Source organism: Polypterus senegalus, chromosome 2 (assembly GCF_016835505.1).
Source record: "Polypterus senegalus isolate Bchr_013 chromosome 2, ASM1683550v1, whole genome shotgun sequence".
Taxonomy (NCBI): domain Eukaryota; kingdom Metazoa; phylum Chordata; class Cladistia; order Polypteriformes; family Polypteridae; genus Polypterus; species Polypterus senegalus.
In genome coordinates, this window is record NC_053155.1 from 79,532,531 (window position 1) to 79,556,227 (window position 23,697).

The following is a 23,697-nucleotide window of genomic DNA, read 5'->3' on the forward strand; positions in this document are numbered from 1 at the left end:
ATCTAGATAGATCGATAGATATCTCTAGATAGATAGATAGAGATATATATATATATATGTATGTGTGTATATATATATATATATATAAATAGATTGTGGAACGAGCCCCAGGTACAGACAGACGGACATCGTAACGTCACCCAACACACGTTTATTATTTACAATATTTGAGTGCACAACCCAGTGCCTCCAGCACCAATCCCCCAAAGTCCAGGCCTCATAGTCCAGTGTCTGCCTTCTTCAGGCCGCCTCCACTCTACTCCAACACGACTTTGTCCACTCCTTGCCCGACTCCAGTCATCGAATGAAGGGAGGCGGCCCCCTTTATACCAGCCCGGATGGGCTCCAGCTGCTTCCCGGCACTCCTCCGCGGACACGCCCCTGTGTGGCGGAAGTGCTGGCTGCGCACCCGGAAGCCCTCTGGGTGTCCCCAGTCTTCTTCCCCCCAGCACTTCCTATATATATACTGTATATATACAGAGATATAGATATATATAGATCTCGCTAGTGGCAGTACTTATAATGCCCTCATTTGTGGTTAGCCAATGTAGGTAGAACTTTAACCCCAGAAATTCTTTTAACTCTCTTTACATTTTTAAACTAAGCTCCTGTATAGCCAAACATGGAGAAGCCTTATGTTCTATAGTAAAGTTTGAACTTTGGTATGTGGCTGTGGGTTTATGTTCCAACCAGCTTCTGTTTTTAATTGGGATCCTGGGCTAACTAAGTGACCTGTTATTGCCCAGATTCTGTGTATTGGGAACAATATAGAAATTAGAAAACTAGGTTTGGTTTAAAAAAAACAATAATAAAATTTACTAAGCAGTTATATGGGAATAATGTATTTTTTTTTCTTTTTAACAATATTTTCATCTTGATTTTCATTCTATTTTTCAGGTGTTTTAATTGTTTAATTAATCCATTGTTTTCTAATTAGTGGGCCTAACACTAAAGTAGTTGCAGACCTTCATGATTCAGTTTCGTTTGCCTGGGTGTCTGCTCTGTTTTTAATTGTCATTATTAAGGTACAGTGATGGAAGCAAACTGCACAGAGAGGGTAAAATATAATGAAAGCAACAAAAGTGAGTCAAGCATTTAAATCTATAACAAAAATGTAAATATTTCTAAATGTCTTATAAATATAAAAATCATGCCTGTGTGCTTTCTTAATGTAGAATAAGAGAAGAGAAAAAAATATACCAGCTAATTAACCGAGATCAGTGTTTTCAGTTGTCACTGATTATGAATCTGGTTGAAACAAAAAACCTGAAGCCACAGGGGGTCCCAGGACCAACTTTGAGAACCCCTGCTATAAACTACAGATGTTACCTGTTAATTTTATTGTTAACAAAATAAAATTCTGTTGGCTTATAGTGACTATAGCAATACTAAAATAAATAAAATTTCTTTAAAATATATAGAATTTTAACTAATAGAATATGTACAGAAAATATTTATCCACAATACAAGGGACAAAGGAAAATAAAATGCTTCAATAACCCAATAATAAAAGAACATGAGACTGTGTCTTTGTGTCCATCCGGTTACCATGCCTCTGTCATTCCAAAAGAGGGCAGTTCAAAAATACAGGCAGTGCCCAGGTTACGTACGAGGTAGGGACTGTAGGTTTGTACTTAAGTTGAATTTGTATGTAAGTCAGAACAGGTACATAAATTTAATAAATGCTATTGTTGACTGACTGTAACCAAGTGTTCTGCCAATGAATGATGGAGTTTCATCTCTCTCTGACCTTATTATTTCTACTTTATTTTCAATGTTCATGGTTTTTCTCTTCTTTACTGTATCATTAGCACTTGCATCAGATTTGCGTTTTAGAGACATTGTTGAAGAGTGAAGACAAAAGGTTAAGATGAGCTCTTCTGCACAGCACTGTCCATGCTATCACAGCAGAAAGGCACCTGTCGTCAATACGTCTGATGTACTGAACGAGAGACAACTTCCTACTATGTGCGTAACAGTACAAGCAGGCTTGCTATTGAGAATGAATTGGGACAGCGAAGGTGATTCATCACCAGCCCACCTCACAATCACCTCCACTACAGTATGCTGCCTGCAACATCCACCCACCGAGAATGAACACGGTGCGGCCAAAGGGCGGATAGTGAATCTCCCACCACTGCCCCCATTCAACAGGAAGCCACCGGAGGCACACTACAATGCTACTCCCCGCCGCCCCGTTCACCCTCAGTGGCCTCCGTTCAGCCAGAACCGGGTCACCGCTTGCAGCATTACCAGCCGCCCACCGAGAAGGAACGGGGCAGCCGTGTGTGGTGGGCGGGCAGTGGAACCGCTTGCCGCCGCGAGCTGCCCAAGGGCCACTACACTGCGCAGGCAGTGAAATCGCCCCCCTGCAGCCTCCGTCCAGCCACCACTTGCAGTGTCCCCAGGCCAAAGATGATGAAGCGGCAATTACTGAGGCACATGTGTTGCAGCTGAGGCCCGTTCATAAGTCGTAGGTCGGATGTCCGTATCCTGGGGACTACCTGTATTTTTAGTAATAAAATGCATTGTATTTGTCATTCCAAAAGATGGAGCTCACAAACAGCACTGCTTTTATTAATCTTATAAATTCATGGTGCACTGCAAATGTTAACGCTGAGGTCTACTTTGTTTACTTAGATTTTAACCTATCTTAGATGGGTAACACAACTAGGGTGTGTGTGTGTGTATATCATATATATATATATTGGTTTTTTTTTTCCTAAAAAACTAATGTGGCATGCATGTTTTGCTTTAATGTGTTAACCAGTCTACCAGTGCCAGCCATTCTGTGCGTGCCAATGTCCAGAACGTTCTTCACTTAATGAAGCATCACTCACGGGTCTTGTGTAATGAGCGGGTGTTAAGCGACAGGCCATTAACAAGAAGGCCCACGTTTCCTTCTGGCATGAGAGATTCCGACACCTCTAGCTCTTCTTCTAGCTGCGAGGAGCTCTCTGGATTACTTCTTGAACTACAGGATGAATTTGGACACATGAGCTTGTGAGTACGTGTTTTCCAGTAAAGTATGGGTTGACCAAAAGGTGTATAAAAACTTGCAGCAGTCCTGAAAGAAGGCTAAAAGCCTTGTCTATATCTTAAACCAGAAAAAATCAAAATGGCTATTTTATGACTTCATATTGGGTAATTGGGCGGCACGGTGGCGCAGTGGTAGCGCTGCTGCCTCGCAGTTAGGAGACTCGGGTTCGCTTCCCGGGTCCTCCCTGCGTGGAGTTTGCATGTTCTCCCCGTGTCTGCGTGGGTTTCCTCCGGGCGCTCCGGTTTCCTCCCGCAGTCCAAAGACATGCAGGTTAGGTGGATTGGCGATTCTAAATTGGCCCTAGTGTGTGCTTGGTGTGTGGGTGTGTTTGTGTGTGTCCTTCAGTGGGTTGGCACCCTGCCCAGGATTGGTTCCTGCCTTGTGCCCTGTGTTGGCTGGGATTGGCTCCAGCAGACCCCCGTGACCCTGTATTCGGATTCAGCGGGTTAGAAAATGGATGGATGGATATTGGGTAATTTTACATTTGTTGGTAGTTGTGGAAGGGAAGAGGAGTATAGTTAGCTGAAGGCTGCAGAGTTTCCTCCCCCAAAAAAAAAACTGAACAAAAGCATGACATAAATATTTTTGAATTTTAAGGACATATTTTAATGATTGAATTGATTTAAATAAAATAAAAGTTGGTCAAGTTGAAAATTGGCACAAGTGATGAGTACCCACATGCCTATTTCAGGACATAAAATAAAGATTGATGAGTTCAAAGGTTTGCATGGCCAGAACTCAGAAGATCAAAACATACTTTGCTGAGGGTGGTACATATTTTGGAAAATACTTTTCTTTTTTTAATTTAAGAAGTTTGGAAGCTGTTGAATTCTCCCATGCCTAATAGCTGGAGCTATTTACTGTTGTCAGGCTTCTCTACAAAATATGGAAGCAACACAACTGTGCAATATACAGTGGTGTGAAAAATTATTTGCCCCCTTCCTGATTTCTTATTCTTTTGCATGTTTGTCACACAAACTGTTTCTGATCATCAAACACATTTAACCAGTAGTCAAATATAACACAAGTAAACACAAAATGCAGTTTTTAAATGATGGTTTTTATTATTTATGATTTATTATTTTGCTAAGGGTGGCCCAACCAGTTATTAGGTTCAGGGGGCAATTACTTTTTCACACAGGGCCATGTAGGTTTGGATTTTTTCTCCCTAAATAATAAAAACCATCATTTAAAAACTGCATTTTGTGTTTGTGTTATATTTGACTAATGGTTAAATGTGTTTGATGATCAGAAACATTTTGTGTGACAAACATGCAAAAGAATAAGAAATCAGGAAGGGGGCAAATAGTTTTTCACACCACTGTATATATTTTTTTGGTTTGGTTGGCGGTCATTAAAGTTTAAAAAAATAAGTAAAACATAGCAAGCTCATAGATTTAACATAACCTTAATACTTAAAGGTTTATTAATGCAGGTTTAAAAAGTGAGCTTCTCAGATAATACATAGATGAAATATAGTCGGATACAATTCTTTTGGAAAATAAAAATCCCTAGAGAATAATACTGGTGAACGTAAAGGAATATGCCACCCAAAAATATTATTTTTATGTTACTCACCCCAATGTCGTTTGTAGTGATGGGTAAAAAATTTTGTAATGTTAAGTTTTCATACAGAACAGAGATAAAAATAATAGATGTCCATGGTGACCTACTCCAGCCAACAGCAAACAATGTCAAAATGTCGAACTGCCAGCATGGAGTAGCATCTTCATGTCTTAGCGGCTGCACGCCAGGTCCGTGAACGGCAGTATTTCTTATCCAGTGAGTTGTAGGTCACTGTCATTGGATAGTGAGTGGGTTTGCTGCTCCTTGTTTCTGTCTCTAAGTGAGCTCATTTCACCTACAGGGACCCCGATCACGTTCGATTGACCAACGGGGTGATTTATAATTGCTCTTACTAGGCAAAATTGGAGGGTAAGGAATGGTGGTGTGGGCCAAATTAGCCACGTGGAGCAAAACATACGAGACAGTGTGAAACAACATTAATAATGGAAGATCTGTTGGTAGTTTTTAAAATGGTGCATGAGTGTATTTAACCAGTTAGCAATGTCCATCCCTAGAACCTTTAAATGCATTTGTTTTCTGTTTGATTTTAGAGAAAAGCCAAGCAAAATGACACCTTTTATTGGCTAACTAAAAAGATTACAATATGCAAGCTTTTGAGGCAACTCAGGCCCCTTCTTCAGGCAAGATGTAATCATTTGTTTGATTTTAAAAATCAAATGCATATAATGCTGTGCCACTTAGTCTTAAAATAGGTTTGCAATTTGAAATGTTACTTAACCACTTTTTTTTTTTTTCTATAATTTGGCAACATACTGTATGTGAAAGTGCCTGTTGGACTTAAAGGCATTGGAAAAATGTTTATCCTCCGGCATCTTCCTCTTCCATATTGTCAGCCATCTGCTGTTTACTAATTGAAATTGTTTTTCATAGGGAGCATCATGACCTTGCAAAGCAGATCCAAGCGGCTTCGAGTGAGCAAATGCGTCAGGATTTGGAGCGGGACTTGGAATCTCTAGTAAAGAGGATGGAGAGTAAAGGTGATCAGATAGCCAAAGTGCACCGTCACCAGCAGCAGGTAACTAATCGGCTGACTGGATAAGGAAAGTTATCCAGAGTGACTGAGACTGGCTTTTGCCAAACCAGTTAGTTAGGATGTGCTGTGTTAAAGTTATGTAAGTGACACTGCATAAGATAACAGAAATACAGTTCCATGCAAATTACATACTTTGTTGGCACAAGTTAAAAATCATAAATGACACTGTTGTAGTCTGTTTGCTGTCAAAGCTCTAATTTTATGAAAATGGTAATGTACAGTTCTGATTTTATTTGAGTATTATCAAAAAATCTAAACCTGTATCATTCAGTTAACATTTGATAGCTGCAGTGTAATTCATAAAAAATGGTCTTCCTCTCACAGGTTTCATAGGTTTCATGATGTTTTGTTTCCATTACTCAAGTTAACAGTATCTTTTCATGTTAAGGAAATTTACATGAAGCAGAGAGTGCACAAATACAGGCTGTTGTATTTCCGGGGCCCCCTTGATTAATGGTATGAAGTCGCACATTTTTATAACTCCATTCCTGCCAGTGTTTTAAGAGTTAACTGCATGAAATTATCCAGTCCCTTTGAGCGAGTAGTTCATTGACTCTAAAATTTATTTTGCTGTTTTCTTCTCCTTTATCATCGTCTTTAATTTATACATCCAAATATTTACTAAAACCTAATAATCTAATTTTAAGAATTGCTGGAAAATACAACACATTGCTTGCAGCAGAGTAGGAAATGCAGGAGTCAGTCCTGGACCTCATGTCCGTTTATCACATACTCAGACTTGCACTTACCCCTGCCATATTATGTCAGTGTTGGCATTTAACTTAACATGTAAACATCATCTGGAAATGGGATGAAAGCCGGAGTGTCCACAGCAAACTCCACACAGCTAGAGACAGACGCTGCCAACATATACAGTGGCATGCAAAGGTTTGGGCACCCATGCTTAAAATATGTTACAGTGAATAGTTAAAGTGAGCAGAAGAAGAACTGCTTACCAAAAGGCAAAGTTAAAGGTGACACATTTCTTTAATATTTAAAGTAAGATTACATTTTTGTTTCCATCATTGAAAGGTACAGAATACCAAAAAGAAATGAAAAGTGCCTGAAGCAAAGGTTTGGGCACCCAACATGGTCAGTACTTAGTAACACTCCTTTGGCAAGTATCACAGCTCGTAAACGCTTTTATGTCGCCAGCTGAGAGTCTTTCACTTCTTATTTGGGGTATTTCTGCCCATTTGTCCCTGCAAAAGGCTTTGAATTCTGCAAGATTCTTGGGCTGTCTGGCATGCACTGCACTTCTGAGATCCACAAATTTTCAATGATGTTTGGTTTGGGGGACTGTGAGTGTCACGGCTAAACCGTCAGCTTGTGCCTCTGGAGGTACTCCATTGTAGAGTTTGAGGCGTGATTTACATCATTATGCTGTTGTAGGACTCGTCCTCTTTTTAACTTTTTTACAGATGGTGTGATGTTTGCTTCCAGAATTTTGTTGTATTAATTAGAATCCATTCCTCCCCAATGACATGTTCTCTGTGCCACTCGCTGCAACACAAGCCCAAAGCATGATCGATCCTCCCCAATGCTTAATAGTTGGAGAGGTGTTCTTGTCCTGGAACCCTTTTTCTCCAAACATGCCTTTTTATACTGTGGCCAAAAAGTTCTGTTTTGATTCGAGTCCACAGGACTTGATTCCAACCTGCATCAGGCTTGTGTAGACATTAATTTGCAAACTTCTGGTACTGAATTTTGTGTCTAGGATACAAAGGTTTTCTGTACCACAAAGGTCATATGCAGGTGTTAAGTGCACAACCACTTCAAAGTCTGCCGAATCTTCCTGCAGGTCCTGTGCTGGATTTTTATTATTTGCCTTTCTAACAATCTAATGAGCAGCTCTTTCAGAACATTTTCTTTGTTCTTCCAGCCCTCAACTTGACCTCCACTGTTCTGTTAACTGTCATTTCTTAATAACATTACAAACTGAGGAAACAGCTACCTGAAAATGCTTTGCTGTTTTCTTGTTGCCACCTTCTACTTTTTGATCATCAGAGTGCTAGGCAGCTGCTTAGAGGAGCCCATGACTGTTGATTGTTGGGAGAAGGTTTGAGGAGTCCGGAGAATTTATGGAGCTTTGAGACCTCAGTAAAAGTTATTGGAGACCTCCACATTCTTAAGGTGCCTAAACTTTGCCTTGGTACTCCTTTCCTTTTCACTGTACAATAGTACAAAACAAAAAAACAATACACTAATCTTGCATAAAATGCTAAAAAGAAAGAGTCATCTTTAACTTTATGCCTTTTGGTGTTCAGCTCAGTCAACTATTCACAGTCAGACATTTTAAGTAAAGGTGCTCAAACTTTTGCATGCCACAGTACCATATTGTCATGCCCTTTAAAACATTTTAAATGTTTAGGCTGTGGATTGAGACATTATTCTTCTGGAATATTCAACTGCTTCATTACAGGACTGTTTCCCTGAAGGATAACCGCGTTCATTTCAATCTGCTTTTTAGTTATTGATATTGTCTTTTAAGAGAACTTTTTAACCTGTACTGTGGAAAACAAACTTTCAGAACCCCCAGACTAGTTTTGTTGTTCTCACCGTAAGTCATGTCATACCTGTGCTGAATAAGGTAGAAAATGACTCACTGCAGCAATAGTTTTTTCCACTGCTCCTTGTGTCCTTCTCACCACTTTTCCCAGTCAAAGCCTGTATTGGCTTTAATAAGGGATTTATGTACCACACCGTGCCCCTGGTGTACCTCTCTTCCAAGTCCGCAGCTGATTGCTCTTGACACGATTTCTGGCTCATTCTGAGCAACTGTCATTCTACTTCCATACAGTATGTCTTACTTCCTCATGTTCCATCAGCAGTTGCCTTTAGGCGATGTCTTTCCCTCCAGCTTATGTGCTGGTGTAACCTGGCTCTGCTGCGAGGAATTGCTCCCGCTGGCCATGTGGAATGAGGACCTGCTCCGTTTGGAGAGCACAAGGCAACCATCTTGGGTATCTGAGTGAAAGAAGAACTCGACCACATACATGACTGAACAGTGTTTTGTGAAAAAATGCCAAGTTGAGCAGTTGTCATTGAAACTTCTACTTAACATGTCATGATAATCAAAGATAAAGTCAGTAAGAACTCTTTCTTGGAACTGCTATCCAAAATAATAAAGCAACTGGGCCTGTGCATTTTTTTTTTTTTTCCATGCCACTAAGCCTGCTGTTATTAAGCTCATTAGGTCCTGGACCTACATACTGTTTGGCCTTACAGGAATAAGGATTGCAGCCAGAATGTTCTAGATGAAATATCAATATTCACTTTGTGACATTATTACAGTAAAGTGTGTGTCAAATATACTCCAGATATTTTTAGCAATGAAATAAATGAAAAAAGTACCAGTGAGACATTTGCTCTGTTTAACTTTGGGCCTTCTCTTCCAGTTCCTTTATGAATTTGCTCAAGTCGGAGGCAGCTTACCCGTTTTAAATGATCTTTTTTCTTTCAGGGGCCACTCTAAATTACAAATAGCCAGATTACTAAAGTAATAAGCTTTCTGTTTGTATTCCAGCTTGCAAAATTAAAGGCTGCATCAAGAAAGCAAACAAAGTTGGCCCAGGATTGCATGGAAACAAAAGTAGCCAAGTGTAGTAAAAGAAGTTCTTCTCGGGAACGTGGAAGAGCGACAAGAGCAAAGTCTTGCACCCGAGGCAATGAAAGCTTGCGACTGTTGAGAGATATGCAGACATTGCAGAACTCCCTACGGAAAGATGATGTCTGTTGGGATTACTGAGTTGTGATTAGTTGGGTTTTATTCTTACATTTTTAATAAAGTATTTATTTTTTTTAATTAAATGCGTTGTAGTCTGTTTTATGCTGATGGACCAGTACAAGTCATACATACTGCAATTTTAGTGTTGGTTGAAGACATTGAAAGAAATTAACATAACACTTAAGGCTTCTCGGCCCGAAGAAACTTAGATTCTGTCTGTATTTTCACTACTGAACAGTTTTCCCTCCATCCTCAAATCAAATCCAAGTTAATTTTACATTTCTGTCTAACTGTTAATAGGATTTAGATTTTTCAGTGACCCTTCTCAGGCATCAACCAATCTAATATAACCAAAGTTTAGTTTCTTCATGTTATACTAGAGCTAAGAACATATGTCAGTCTAGATTAAAAAAAAATAAAATAAAATAAATACATATTTACAACATCAGAAAAAAACTCCAAGCACTACCTTAATAAACTAGTTGATTACGGCTCTCTCTTTCCCTTTGCTGTAACAGTGGCGATATTAGTGCAAAACAAGTCTGAACCGCTTGTGCAAATGACTTCTGGGCCTGGGATTGGAGGTTCTATGGTGGAGCAGGTCAAGTGGGAATCACCTTTTCAATACCCATGCTGCAGTTTCACTTCCAGAGATGAAGGTAGTAAAACTTGGACAACCCTGGGCTCCCCAAAACCAAGCAAACGTGACAGCCATATTGCACTCAAACAAGTTCCGGCTGTCAGGTTTGATGATATCAATTCTAGTGTCATATTTCTTTAAAACGACCAAATAACCCACCGGAATTGGCCACATAAATTGCCCTGCAAAGATGAGAGAGATGAGGGCCAACAAGAGTAAAGCTTACAAGCTGGCGGGAGTTAGTACATCGTATCTAGCAAAGATCAGGTGTTTAGTGTTTTATCACCCGTGTAGTGTAGATCTTTCAACAATGAATATATAGCTGTGCAAGATTCATACAAAGGTCTGCACTGGAGTCACTGAACGAGTTGGAGAAGCAGCTCTCTCTGAAGAGGACGATGCTGATCTACTTATCAGCTCCCTTTGAAGCTCTTCTACCTTCTTCTTCAGCTCTGCTCTCTTTAAAAGCAACTCTTTGTAGCAATGATGAATCGGTTCCTTTTATTTAAAAAGAAAAAAAAAAAAAAGTTAACAGCAGCTCTTTTGTTACAAGGACTTTTCCAAGTAACAGTCCCTTCCTTACCTGCAGTCTCATCCGAGGATTCCATCTGATGTAATATCCCACCCACAGCTCCAGGTGCCGCATGCTGACAATAGGGTACAGCACATGATGAGAGTAATTGACATAAAGCGGGTTGAGAAACTCTTCCAAGTGACTGTTGATATAGGACCACAAGGAAATGGTCTTCTTTTGCAGCCCCTGAAAAAAGCCAGTAGGTTAGAAAATACATGTGTAGGGTAAAACGGGCATTTCACAAAATGTAGTGGCATTCAAGGCTTTCTGTGTCAAGCAGATCAGACTTAATAGAAATGCAGTAAGCCAGACGCCCTACCTGCCTTCCACACTGAGCTATTCTGTAGTTGAGCTATACATCCACCATTTAGTCAGCTTGCTTTCTGAGTTTCATCTTATAACAAATGATGTTAATCAAGGATTAGTTGATAGGATGAGAGTTCTTCAGACAAATAAATCACCTAAAAGGACAATTCATGTTTAAACTACACTCTGTACAGTCTTGGAGCTGGACGCCATAGACTATAGTATCTTTAAGATCCACTGCTTCAAGCTTGTGACAAGCCCAATCTGGGAGAAATGAGCCAGATTTTAGCACCTCAACATCATTTTGCCAGAAAGAGTCAACACATGACAAATAAATCTTTTAATTATTACAAAATCATGCCTTAGCTGAAGACACCATATCATAAATAAAGAACCAAGTTCCAAAAATAAAGCGTGTATTCCACACCAGGCAAAAACCTTTAGCATTATCCACAGCTATGATACACAAGTCCACACGTCCTCAAAGGCCTGGCATCAATCTAGCTAGTAAATCGCCAGCCTTTTCCGGGTTGTTTGCTTGTCTCATCTGCCATGCATCCCATGTTGTATGTCAATATATAAGCAGTTACCCAATTCCCCATAATTCTTGCGTATATCAATAACTTACATAATCATGTTTCTTAAAAATTAAGTGTGCCCTTCCTGTAAGTCTAATATTAACCCTTAAACCGCCGGAACCGGCTAAAGTCTGTTTCTAGTGCAATTCAGTCACTGAGGTACATTAGTTGAGCAGCCAGCTCTTGACCACACTTGCTGCACTAAATTAGCCTGGCAACGTCAGCGTTTACCTCTGTGTGTTTGTGTTTTGCAGTTCATTGGCAGTGTGTAAAATGATCAGTGTTGCAGTGATTGTGATGCTCTTTGCATGAAAAAGTGTGCCATTAAAATATCACGTTTTCTTTGTGAATTATGACGTTTACTTAAAAAGTGCAGGGATGCATTAACCTCCCAAGTATGTGGCAGCTCAAGGGTTAAGTAACCACCATGAATATAAAAGAGGTTAAGGAAAATAAAGTGGGACCCTCACCAAACAAATTATTTTTTGGCATTGCTAAAAGCAAAACCTATAAATCGATTGCCTGATTGACACAAACTGATTCATGATGCTTCGGACTCACATTTTCTTACACAAGCAACATCTGGCCTCTCATTTTCAATTCCTGGTACAACATTATGTACCGCAGAGGAAATCCAAACTATTGAAATTCATAATTGTATCGGTTTATGAACTACACTTACAAATATGATGTTTTTATTGTATCTTTGAGGAAGTCTACCTTCAAGTTGGAGCCCCCTTATTTTACAGTAGGTGGGCATAGTTATTACAGAATTTCCAATGTACTGTGATGAAGACATAAGAAACATAAGGAGACCTTTCAGTCCATCAAGCTTGTTTGTTTAGCTAATAGCTAAGCTGCCCCAGTCCCTCATCCAGGGACTTTGTGAATGCTCTCAAGGTTTCTTCTTCTTACACCACATGTTTCAGTAGTTTGTTACACAACACAAACCGTAAGATGGTTATTGGTAGCTGCTCCTCTGAAGATCTCTAGTTACTCATAGATTTACCTCTTTGATCCTCTGTTGCTCACTGTTGCAGAGGAACGTCCCAAACAAGCAGCTATACAGATGGTCCAATATCGTGATCAAGAAGAACTCATTGAACTCAAATGCTGCTGGGAACTGCAAAACAAAAGAAGAAGTGTGTCTGTTTCTCCTTTCAACACTGGCCCAATACAAACCCCTGGTGTAATGAAGCATACGCTTCAAGCCTGTGCTCTTTCCGTTAGCTTTGCCACATGCCCCATCACATGAAAAGTCACACATTTATATTCCACACCTGGGCTGTGTGCGTCTCCACTTTTTTGCTTCTAGTAAATACACTTGACAAACAAGCAGGTCACTACACCCAGATGAGGGGGTGCGGCAGTTTACTGCAAATTACAACTGAAACAAAGTCAAATACCTGTCTTGTCAGCTGCCAGACACAGTCAATGAACTGCAGGAATACGGGAGAGCGGTCAGCATCTGAATGGTTCTTGTCTCCATGACCGATTCTCTGACAGAATACAAGAAGATGAGGTGTTCATCAAAAATTGGCTTGGTACAGTCAGTCAGTCATATTTCAACCCACTATATCCTAACTACAGGGTCATAGGGGTCTGCTGGAGCCCACCGCATGGCGTACACACACCCACACACTAGGGACAATTTAGGATTGCCAATCCACCTAACCTGCATGTCTGGACTGTGGGAGGAAACCCACGCAGACACAGGGAGAACATGCAAACTCCACTCAGGGAGGATGCGGGAAACGAGCCCAGGTCTCCTAACTGCGAGGCAGCAGCGCTGCCACTGTGCCACCTTGCTGCCCTGCTTGGTACAGAATAATAAATATCAAAGCTCAAATAAGTACAAATCTGGGAAAAACTGATTATGCAGGAGGTATGACAGGCAGACAGCCAGAACCCTGCCTTAAAGGAAGGACCAGGGGAGCAGATACACACGGCACACTGCCTCCCTGGAGTGCTAGATGGCACGGTGCCTTGGATTCCATAAGGGCTCCATGAGAGTTGGAGTTCAGCACAGCCCTGTTGGGCTCAGTGGGTGCCACAAAGCCCTATTTTGTCAGGCTCCCATCTCACCCGGAAGTGCTTCCGGACCACTCTGTTAGGATAATCAGTTGAACTTTTGGGATCTGAAGATCAGTGGAAAAACTATGGTGCTGAAAGAGGTTAAATAATTCCACTGAGCTAGGAGACACCAAGAACATATGCTATTGTGCAAATGACTTTGGTGAGTGAAGAAAATGATTTTTAAAGCTAGTTATCTGGGCTGTTTGTTTATTAATACACTATGTAATTTTAGAATAAACACAAACAAAACTAATACAAAAAACAAGTCAGTATTTTTTGTTAAGCTGAAGCAGTCATCTTTGGTATGCTACTCTGTTTTTTCTGTGCTAAATTTCTCCTGCATGATTTGCCCCAACACCTCTTAACTTCAACTGTTTATTGTTCACTTTAGTTAAGCTGACTTTAGGGCTGTTTGGTGGCCAATCTAACAATCATTCGAATGGCTCAATCTGCAGATGTCTGTTCCATGTACAGTTGGTCTTGTTAGTGTTTGCAGTGTGTCGAGGGTCGTGATTGTGCTAAAAGATTAATTTTTGTTACCAATAAGTTACTTTTCCCCAATCGTACAGTATCATAATAAGTTTATATGTCTCAGCAGTTACTGTTTCCATCTGTTTCTTGAGTACAATACAATACAGATTATTTTTCTATAGCCCAAAATCACACAGGAAGTACCGCAATGGGCTTTAACAGGCCCTGCCTCTTGACAGCCCCCCAGCCTTGACTCTCTGAGAAGACAAGGAAAAACTCCCAAAAAAAAATAAAAAATATATATCACTGGTTAAAATGAACCCCCAGACCAATGCCACCACCGTGTTTCAAACAGGGCTGCAAACAGACACCAATATACATCTCACCAACTCTTTGACATAGCAGCATCTTTCTGAACCAAGTTTGGCTCTAGTTTGGAACTCCTTGCTTTATAAGAGTTTCTACTACTCGTCGTCACTCCTTGGCTTATGGTCTTTGGTGTACTGTACTCTTCTGTTAAAGTTTATTTGTAAGAACACAATCTATCTTGGATAGGACTGGCGAGCTTTGTTGGGCTGAATGACCTGTTCTCGTCTAGAGTGTTCTAATGTTCTAATGTACAAGACCATTTTTTTCAATGTATTGTGAGGATTCTGAATTCTTTTAGGACAAAGTCTATTAATATGAGTGAGGTGCGCTGTTAGTGGAATTTAACAAAAACATGGAGTGGCTTGAGTGCTGCAAGGAGAAGTTTGGGAACACATGAAATTATTGTAATATTTTATGGTATCAAAGGTAATTTGTGTTTAATGTAATATACATTATCTCCCCAAAGCAAGCAAAGAAATCATTTACATAGGTGGCCTTTCACACAGTTTGAAAAAGCACACAAGACCACTTATTCCATCAAGCTCTTTCAGTCAGCCAATTGAGAAGTTGCTGCAGTGTCTCATCCAGATAAATACAAGAGGTTTTGAGTCCTGGGGTGCTGTGCTGTAAGTGTCAGATGATTAACTCCAACATAATAAAATATGTCAGTTGCAAGTTTCTAGCATTGTGGTTTATAGTGTATAGATTTATTTTTTTCAAACCAACATAGATTGCAAAAAAACACAAAACCTCAAGTATTGTGCTATCACTGAACTTCTAGCAACATGCCTTCAGATATAAATTCTTGCCCATTAAAAGCCTTCCCTTTATATGCACAGCCAAGAAATCTGTAATAGCATGACATCTCTCAAAGGTAACTCAAGGTCTGGCTGGCCTTTGACATCAGTATCAAAAGAAATGTTGCTTCCATGGAGCAAAATCATAGCAGAATGATGGTATGCAAGATTGCAGACACTATAGAGACGAGTCACTTTTCTATTCATTCTTCATGAATAGACCCAAAATGTTGACTCGTGAAAAGAACTTTATAACAAACAAATTATTGTTTATGGAAATTAAAATTAGGTTGGAAAAACAGAGCTTGTTTGGTTTTTAATAGGATTTATCTGAATAAGTCAGTCTATCAACTTTTTGATCACTCCATGTACTTTTTAAAATCTGTCAAGGTTTCTGATGAAACCTGACTTGGTAGTTTGTTCAAGATTCCGACACTTTTTTTTTTTTTTTTGCAAAGAAGCTTTTCCTGGCTTCCATCTTAAATGCCCTTCCTCTTAATTTCCACTCAAGTACTTGATTCCCTATTTAACTGAAAGAATGCTACTTGATCAATTTTATCAATGCCTTTGGTAATTTTCAAGAATGGGAAAATGCATTTAGATACTCTTCTCTGCCAGTTTCAACAGCTGCTACATCGTTTCTGTTGCCTGGTTACCAATTCTGTACAAAGGACTCCAGATGCCATCTCACTAGTGCATTAAAAAGTCAGCAGGATTTACCTTGATTGACATTTGTTTTCACAATATAACCAAACATCTTATATGCCTTTTATATTTTACTTCATGTTGCATACAAAATGAGAAGTAAAGAACCTAAGAAGTTTGACAAACCAAATTAGTCCAATTAGTCCATCAAGCTCATTGGTTAGTTAAAAGTTAAGTTTTCCCAACACTTTACCCAAATACTTTTGTAAAGCAAGTTTTTAGCTCCTAGTTTCAGAGTTAATCTTTGGTGAAGAACTGTATTAAAGGCTTATTAAAAGTCTAACTAAATTATGAAGCTATATGTACAGTATAACCTACAGTAATTGTCTGAAGATGACCACTAGTGAATCATGCTTAAAACTGGTGGGAACAATCAGACAGCTCACCGAGTGCCACATTTCTAAATCAATCTGACACCTCATGAAGGCAGCGCTCAAAGTAGGGGCAGTGATTTTGAATTGCAAAGACCAGAGGTGTTCTCCTTAACCTGGGCCAACAGATACCAGGCCTCTGTTTACAATGAACTATCTGCAGTCGAAAAAAATCCTATTAGATATATAAACCTGTGTCGCATTTGAAGAGAGCACACTGCAAGGGAAAAACCTTTCTGTAACATCAGATTTTACACTGCCATTCGACGGGATCAATGGGCGAATGGTAAACATGCATGATACATACACTGTCGCAGGAGCTGTGTGTGTCCTCTGTTGTTCAGTTACAATGTTAGTGTAGGAGTCGATGTAAGGTTAAAAGAACTGGCAGCTATGCTTGTAAAAATATGAGCTGCAGGATATGCATCTGAAGTAAACAATGTGTTCACACTCCGTCAAAAGGACTGCTGTTGAGCAAAGAGCCACAGAAGATGCAGTTTTCAGCACTTAAAACACCCAAATGAACAAATCTGCCTAACACCACCAATACATGCACATACACTCACCTAAAGGATTATTAGGAACACCATACTAATATGGTGTTTGACCCCCTTTCGCCTTCAGAACTGCCTTAATTCTACGTGGCATTGATTCAACAAGGTGCTGAAAGCATTCTTTAGAAATGTTGGCCCATATCGATAGGATAGCATCTTGCAGTTGATGGAGATTTGAGGGATGCACATCCAGGGCACGAAGCTCCTGTTCCACCACATTCCAAAGATGCTCTATTGGGTTGAGATCTGATGACTGTGGGGGCCATTTTAGTACAGTGAACTCATTGTCATGTTCAAGAAACCAATTTGAAATGATTCGAGCTTTGTGACATGGTGCATTATCCTGCTGGAAGTAGCCATCAGAGGATGGGTACATGGTGGTTATGAAGGGATGGACATGGTCAGAAACAATGCTCAGGTAGCCCGTGGCATTTAAACGATGCCCAATTGGCACTAAGGGGCCTAAAGTGTGCCAAGAAAACATCCCCCACACCATTACACCACCACCACCAGCCTGCACAGTGGTAACAAGGCATGATGGATCCATGTTCTCATTCTGTTTACGCCAAATTCTGACTCTACCATTTGAATGTCTCAACAGAAATCGAGACTCATCCGACCAGGCAACATTTTTCCAGTCTTCAACTGTCCAATTTTGGTGAGCTCGTGCAAATTGTACCCTCTTTTTCCTATTTGTAGTGGAGATGAGTGGTACCCGGTGGGGTCTTCTGCTGTTGTAGCCCATCCGCCTCAAGGTTGTGCGTGTTGTGGCTTCACAAATGCTTTGCTGCATACCTCGGTTGTAACGAGTGCTTATTTCAGTCACAGTTGCTCTTCTATCAGCTTGAATCAGTCGGCCCATTCTCCTCTGACCTCTAGCATCAACAAGGCATTTTTGCCCACAGGACTGCCGCATACTGGATGTTTTTCCCTTTTCACACCATTCTTTGTAAACCCTAGAAATGGTTGTGCATGAAAATCCCAGTAATTGAGCAGATTGTGAAATACTCAGACCGGCCCGTCTGGCACCAACAACCATGCCACGCTCAAAATTGCTTAAATCCCCTTTCTTTCCCATTCTGACATTCAGTTTGGAGTTCAGGAGATTGTCTTGACCAGGACCACACCCCTAAATGCATTGAAGCAACTGCTATGTGATTGGTTGATTAGATAATTGCATTAATGAGAAATTGAACAGGTGTTCCTAATAATCCTTTAGGTGAGTGTATTAGGCTGCACAACATCTACCTGCTGACTGCACATCTAAACTAATAACTAAAGAAACTTAAGATTACTATCTAATTGGAAAAGCAAACATATTAGAACAAAATAGCTGCAGCATTATAACACATTGAATATTCATAGACCACAATGCTTATCTAAATTCTGTTTGCTGTTGCTATGTCATATAGTGATGTAATAGTTAAAATAACAGAAAGATGGCGTATCAGACAGAGGCACATTTCAAACTTGTGGAGCCCAGTAGCTGTGGTGTTCTACGTATGTATGTGTCTGTCTGTCGCCACTGTGGTAGCAGTTATTACGATGAGCAAATTATTTATAAATCTTCAGTTACCTCATGCTACTGAAACAGGTACAGTAAATTTTCAGCTACAGTTAACTTAAAATGCATGTCCTTCAAGAAAAAGGAGGAAACCAGAGTACTCGGAAGATGACTAAAGGGACACTGGGAAAATATACAAATGCTAAACAATGAATAAACTATGAATCAAGCCCAAGTCCGAGAAGCATATTAAATAGCAGTGCCAATCACTATGACGCTATCACGTACAATCATTACTTCCTCCGAAATTTACAAATTGCCAAATTATTTCAAAACAAACGGTAACATTTCTGACATAATCGTGAGTACTAATTCAATAACAAGTTTGTAAAATAATATAAATATTGGATAATTTAATTATGATGTGCAAATTTATAACTTATTGTTCATGCATCCATTAATCAAATCTATTTAATAAAACTTCAGTCTTGTCGGGGCCACAGCTTATCCTGGCAGATTTGAGCGCAATTGCAGGGAAAATCTCTAGATGAAGCAATAAGCCATCACAGAAAACTCACACAAATACCCACACCTAACCAGGCCACTTTGGAGTTACCAGTAAATCTCCTCTGCCCATGTCTCATTTCTTAGATGATAACAGGAGTAGACACAGAAAAAAAAACACAAAGGCACAAGGAGACCATGCAGAAACCACATAAGCTGTCACTGAGCTGATATTTGAATCCAGCCTTCTAAAGCTGTGACATACTGTAACAGTGCAAAACTCTATTCCAGCCTCAAAACAAAAAACACAAGCAGGCAAGGTTAACTGGCAATTTGAAACTGGCCCCAGTATGAATGGGTGTGGGCATAAATGCACCCTGCAATACACTTGTGCCCCATCCAGGACTAATTCCTGCCTTCTGCTCAGTCCACAGATTCTGAATTGAATTAAATGGGTTTGGAAATGTTATATTTTGACACATCATTCATGGGAAAAAAAAGTCTTGTTGGTTTAATCATTTTTTTAATTAGTATTTTACATATGACCAAATACATAGTTATTTTATTTTTTTACTTAGTTCCAACCACCCAGAATAACTGTTTACCAATTTTTTTTAATAAATGGAGTACAGAGTGAACCTGTAGCCTGGTACTTTACACTCCAAATCCTTAGCCACTAGACGATGTAGTCTGCCTCTATTTTTTATTTACTTTTTATTCTTGCACCACTAGTGAACAAAAGTCCCAGCATAAGTGCAAGTAATGTGGAATTGTAAATACCTTTTCTTTAAATACACTGAGCAACTATCCATCCATCCATCCATTTTCCAACCCGCTGAATCCGAATACAGGATCACGGGGGTCTGCTGGAGCCAATCCCAGCCAACACAGGGCACAAGGCAGGAACCAACCCTGGGCAGGGTGCCAACCCACCGCAGGACACACACAAACACACCCACACACCAAGCACACACCAAGCACACACTAGGGCCAATTCAGAACCGCCAATCCACCTAACCGGCATGTCTTTGGACTGTGGGAGGAAACCGGAGCGCCCGGAGGAAACCCACGCAGACACGGGGAGAACATGCAAACTCCACGCAGGGAGGACCCGGGAAGCGAACCCGGGCTCTAACTGCGAGGCAGCAGCGCTACCACTGCGCCACCGTGCCGCCCGCTGAGCAACTATTAAAGAAAAACATTTCCAGGTAATTAGTGCACTGAAATTTTAAGCAGGCAAAACTTCCATTGGTAATGCCATCAATGCAACTATTATTTTAGTAGCCTGTGCACATTAGTGCAATTTTGGATTAAAAATGCTGCTAGCAACTTGCTTCAGATTTCCAAATTTCAGTGTTGAATTTGTTTTTATAATGACAAAGATAAGCCCACTAAACTGGAAGCACTTAAAATGGATATAATCTTGGGTCCAAATAGAAAAGTTCTGTATAACGTGCTACTGGGGAAGAGACACAAAATCATATTTTATTAGTATAAAACCACCAAGACTTTCAGTTTTCTTAAGTCAGTTACCCAAGTTTAAACTGTTTCAATGTACTTGTTCAGTCTAATCCATTTTAAGTAAATGAAAACTAAGAGATGACATGATCTAAGTATTTAAAATTATGAAAGGAATTAGTACAGTGGATCCCAGCTGTTACTTTAAAATACATTCTGAGACAAGAACACCTGGGGCCTCATGTATTACGCCGTACGTAGAACTCGCACTATAACATGGCGTAAGCACAAAAGCCGAAATGTGTTTACGCACAGAAACATCCAGATGCAGGAATCTGTGCGTACTCCAACTTCCACATTCTTCCGCTACATAAATCCCAGTCAGCGTGAAAACTAACGCTCGTGCACGCGCCTGCTGTCCCGCCCCAACTCCTTCCAGAATTACGCCTCTTTGAATATGCAAATCAATATAAATCGCCCTTAAGCTCAGCCTTCTGTGAAAAGACAATAAAAAAAAAGCAAGAGGGAAAATATAAGAATTTCAGCGAATACCAAGTGGAGGCAAAGGAAAAACATACTATTTGCTCAAATAAACCGTGGTATAATCAACAAAAGGAAGTTGATCGAGTGACATAGCGTGTTGGAGAAACTTGAAATCTCAGATATCAAAGTCGCCGTGAAAAGGCGAGTCGTAGCCCACTGTTCGAGTGTCATAAGAAAGCTTCTTAGGGTACAGACAAAAAAAAAATAGGCACACAGTGGGGAAAAAAAGCACGAAATGTCAACTTCAATCTCAAAATTTCCACTTTAATCACGTAGTTTATTTTGTCATTAAAGTAGAACATCATAAACTTCATGTTAAAATCATTTAATTAACAAGTTTCTCGAATCACATCGTAATTAAAGTAGCACGTTAAATGCTTTGTTTTGTATTTGATCTTCTATGTGCCTATGTGTGTGAATGACTAATTGCTTCTTAAACCGGCTCTCTTCCTCTAACTGGACACAGAATCCATTACATTCGTGATATTACAGCTCACTGAATAACTAAAATACTGAGATGTATACGTGATATCATTTTCATGATGATAGGAGTTAAATCACGTTATTAAACATGGGTTTCACAGCGCAGTGATTGTGTGCGACCTTCGATGAAATTATTTCTTGCAGCAGTACTCATAGGCGGCTCTAGGCAGAGAAAGAATCGGTGGCTCCTTCGCCCGCCAATGTCAATATGGTATCTTATGCACGGTGGATGGCCACGTCCGTTGCGGACACTGCATAGCCGCCTCGTGCTCATGACACAAGCGTTTAACTTTTGTCAAAATTTGCAGCTGCGTTTTTATCTGTGTCGTTATTTTCTCTCTGTTTTATATTCAATATATATTGGCGTGGCCACCCCGCAGTCCTTGCTTTTCTTTCTCCAAGTAATCGATCGCCACACAATCAGCTCTGTAATAGATGTTAAGCCATCTGTAAGCTTAGAGCGCCGATTCTTCAAAACGTTTAAGGAAAATTGAACTCTCTTCGTAGTACATGTTTAATTATTCTATCCTTCACACCTGTCCCAGTGAAGAATATGGATTATTTAAATGAAGTTTTACCTGTATAATATAATATACATATTTTGCTGCATTTCATCTTAAAAATGATATCGTCATCATATGTAAATATGCTCTTTATAAAGTGGCTCAGGTTGTAAAATATTATAAGTGTAGTGCAAGTTTACAGTACTGTATATAAATACTCCGAGTGGTGCAGTGAGAGTAATATGGAAAAAGATGATCCGCTGTGGCAACTCCTAACGGGAGCAGCTGAAAGAAGAAAAAAAAGGTGCAGTGAGAGTAACAACGCTAAAGCAGTTATGGTATTTGGAATACTATGGCTATTCCCTAGACCATTATATTGTTACAAGTTAATTACAATCAGACTCATTACACTAATAAACAATATGCGGTTAGTTTCAGTGTATTTATAAAGCCATGTCAGGAAAATAAGGAGTAGCCACACAGGAACAGTAGCATTGCTTTGACGCTGGGTGTCGCCAGTCTGCAAAACCGAGCGGAGAACTTGCGTACGACAAGGTATGAGGTACCGTGGAAAAATGCGTGGCTTTACGCCAAGTGTAGATTTTGTACATCGCGATTTGAACGTGGAAAAGTTCTTACACAACATTTCTGTGCGTACGCACCGTTTATACATGAGGCCCCTGGACACAGATGGAAACTTATTATGTAAAAAAATTTTCTTCATGTAAAGATCCATAGAGTCATGCAATAAATTACCAAGTAGTGTGGTAAAGAGCAGGACTTTAGGGACCTTCAGATCTCAAACTGATGTTATTTTGGACAATGTAGGTGAACAGGACAGACCCGCCTGCTGGGCTGAATGGCCTGTTCTCATCATACATGTTCTAATCTTTTCTATACATCATAATCTGGCTGGCCACATGGCTGTGGACACCCAAATGTGTTTGATTTTACCTACCATCTGGAAGCGGTGTCCGAAGGTTAGCCACTCTTTCTCAATTAGCACCTGAAATCCGCGGACAGTGCGGTAATGGCCATCAAGCATTAGCATTGCCAGAGAGGTGAGCTGGGCTGTCCGGTCCCATCCATCACTGCAGTGTATAACCACAGAGGTTTTCCCAGATTCCACCTTATCTGCAATACGTAATGCTCCCGCTAGGATCAACTAGGGCAAAAGAAGGAAAGAAACAGTTTAACCTTATTTTGTTCTCTCTCACATTATGGTGAAAAGTCTTAGCAAAAAGTTACCTTGATATGTTCCAGCCAGTGTGTGGACTCCAGGTTAGATAGCCAATGAGACTCTTCAATGTTTGGGTACACCACCTCCTTAAGCTTTCGCAGAGATTCCCGCATGACATGAATATTGTGAATGTCCAGAAAGACTAGTTCAGCATTCTGATATGTATCCTCACTCTCAAAGCCACCACCTTTTGTCTGCAGGGGACACAACAGAAGATAAGGACTGATGAGTCTGCCTTGTCTCACTGACAGACATAAAGGTATAATGTGAGGAAACCCTGCTATAACTGCATAGTTGAAACATAATGGTCCATACAGCAATAACAGAAGGACAAGTAGACTCACCTTGTTGGCTACTGCATTGACACTTGGCCTAGCATCAAAGATAAACAGCTTGTGGGACTGTGCATTGGCATCCATTATGGCTTGAAGGTATTTCTCATCATCTTTGCTGCGTTTGCCATTGGCTCCCACCATTGGCTGGCTGCAGCGTACTACTGTGGCCTGGCTCTCTGGATGAATCCATGACAGCACCTGTAAAGCAAACATGTTCAGCCTAACATCAACACATACAGACCTAGATGGTCCACATTTCCTAGTTATATCCATGTTTCTGCAGGCATATGTGCCAATGG

At 40.2% G+C, this 23,697-nt stretch overlaps 2 protein-coding genes across 2 annotated transcripts in view; one reads left to right on the forward strand and one right to left on the reverse strand.

Moving 5' to 3' along the window:
• Positions 1-9,470, forward strand: part of cep57 (centrosomal protein 57) — a 41,154-nt gene extending 31,684 nt beyond the window's left edge. The window contains exons 9-11 of the mRNA XM_039744073.1: positions 2,771-3,003; positions 5,498-5,642; positions 9,187-9,470. Coding sequence (XP_039600007.1) covers positions 2,771-3,003; positions 5,498-5,642; positions 9,187-9,408 — 600 coding nt within the window. The 3' untranslated portion in view covers positions 9,409-9,470. The remainder of the gene's footprint in view (positions 1-2,770; positions 3,004-5,497; positions 5,643-9,186) is intronic.
• Positions 9,410-23,697, reverse strand: part of mtmr2 (myotubularin related protein 2) — a 40,799-nt gene continuing 26,511 nt past the window's right edge. The window contains exons 9-15 of the mRNA XM_039744071.1: positions 23,408-23,596; positions 23,072-23,257; positions 22,782-22,988; positions 12,892-12,984; positions 12,495-12,608; positions 10,611-10,787; positions 9,410-10,525 (exon numbers count right to left, since the gene is read on the reverse strand). Of these exons, the coding sequence (XP_039600005.1) occupies positions 10,361-10,525; positions 10,611-10,787; positions 12,495-12,608; positions 12,892-12,984; positions 22,782-22,988; positions 23,072-23,257; positions 23,408-23,596 (1,131 nt within the window). The 3' untranslated portion in view covers positions 9,410-10,360. The remainder of the gene's footprint in view (positions 10,526-10,610; positions 10,788-12,494; positions 12,609-12,891; positions 12,985-22,781; positions 22,989-23,071; positions 23,258-23,407; positions 23,597-23,697) is intronic.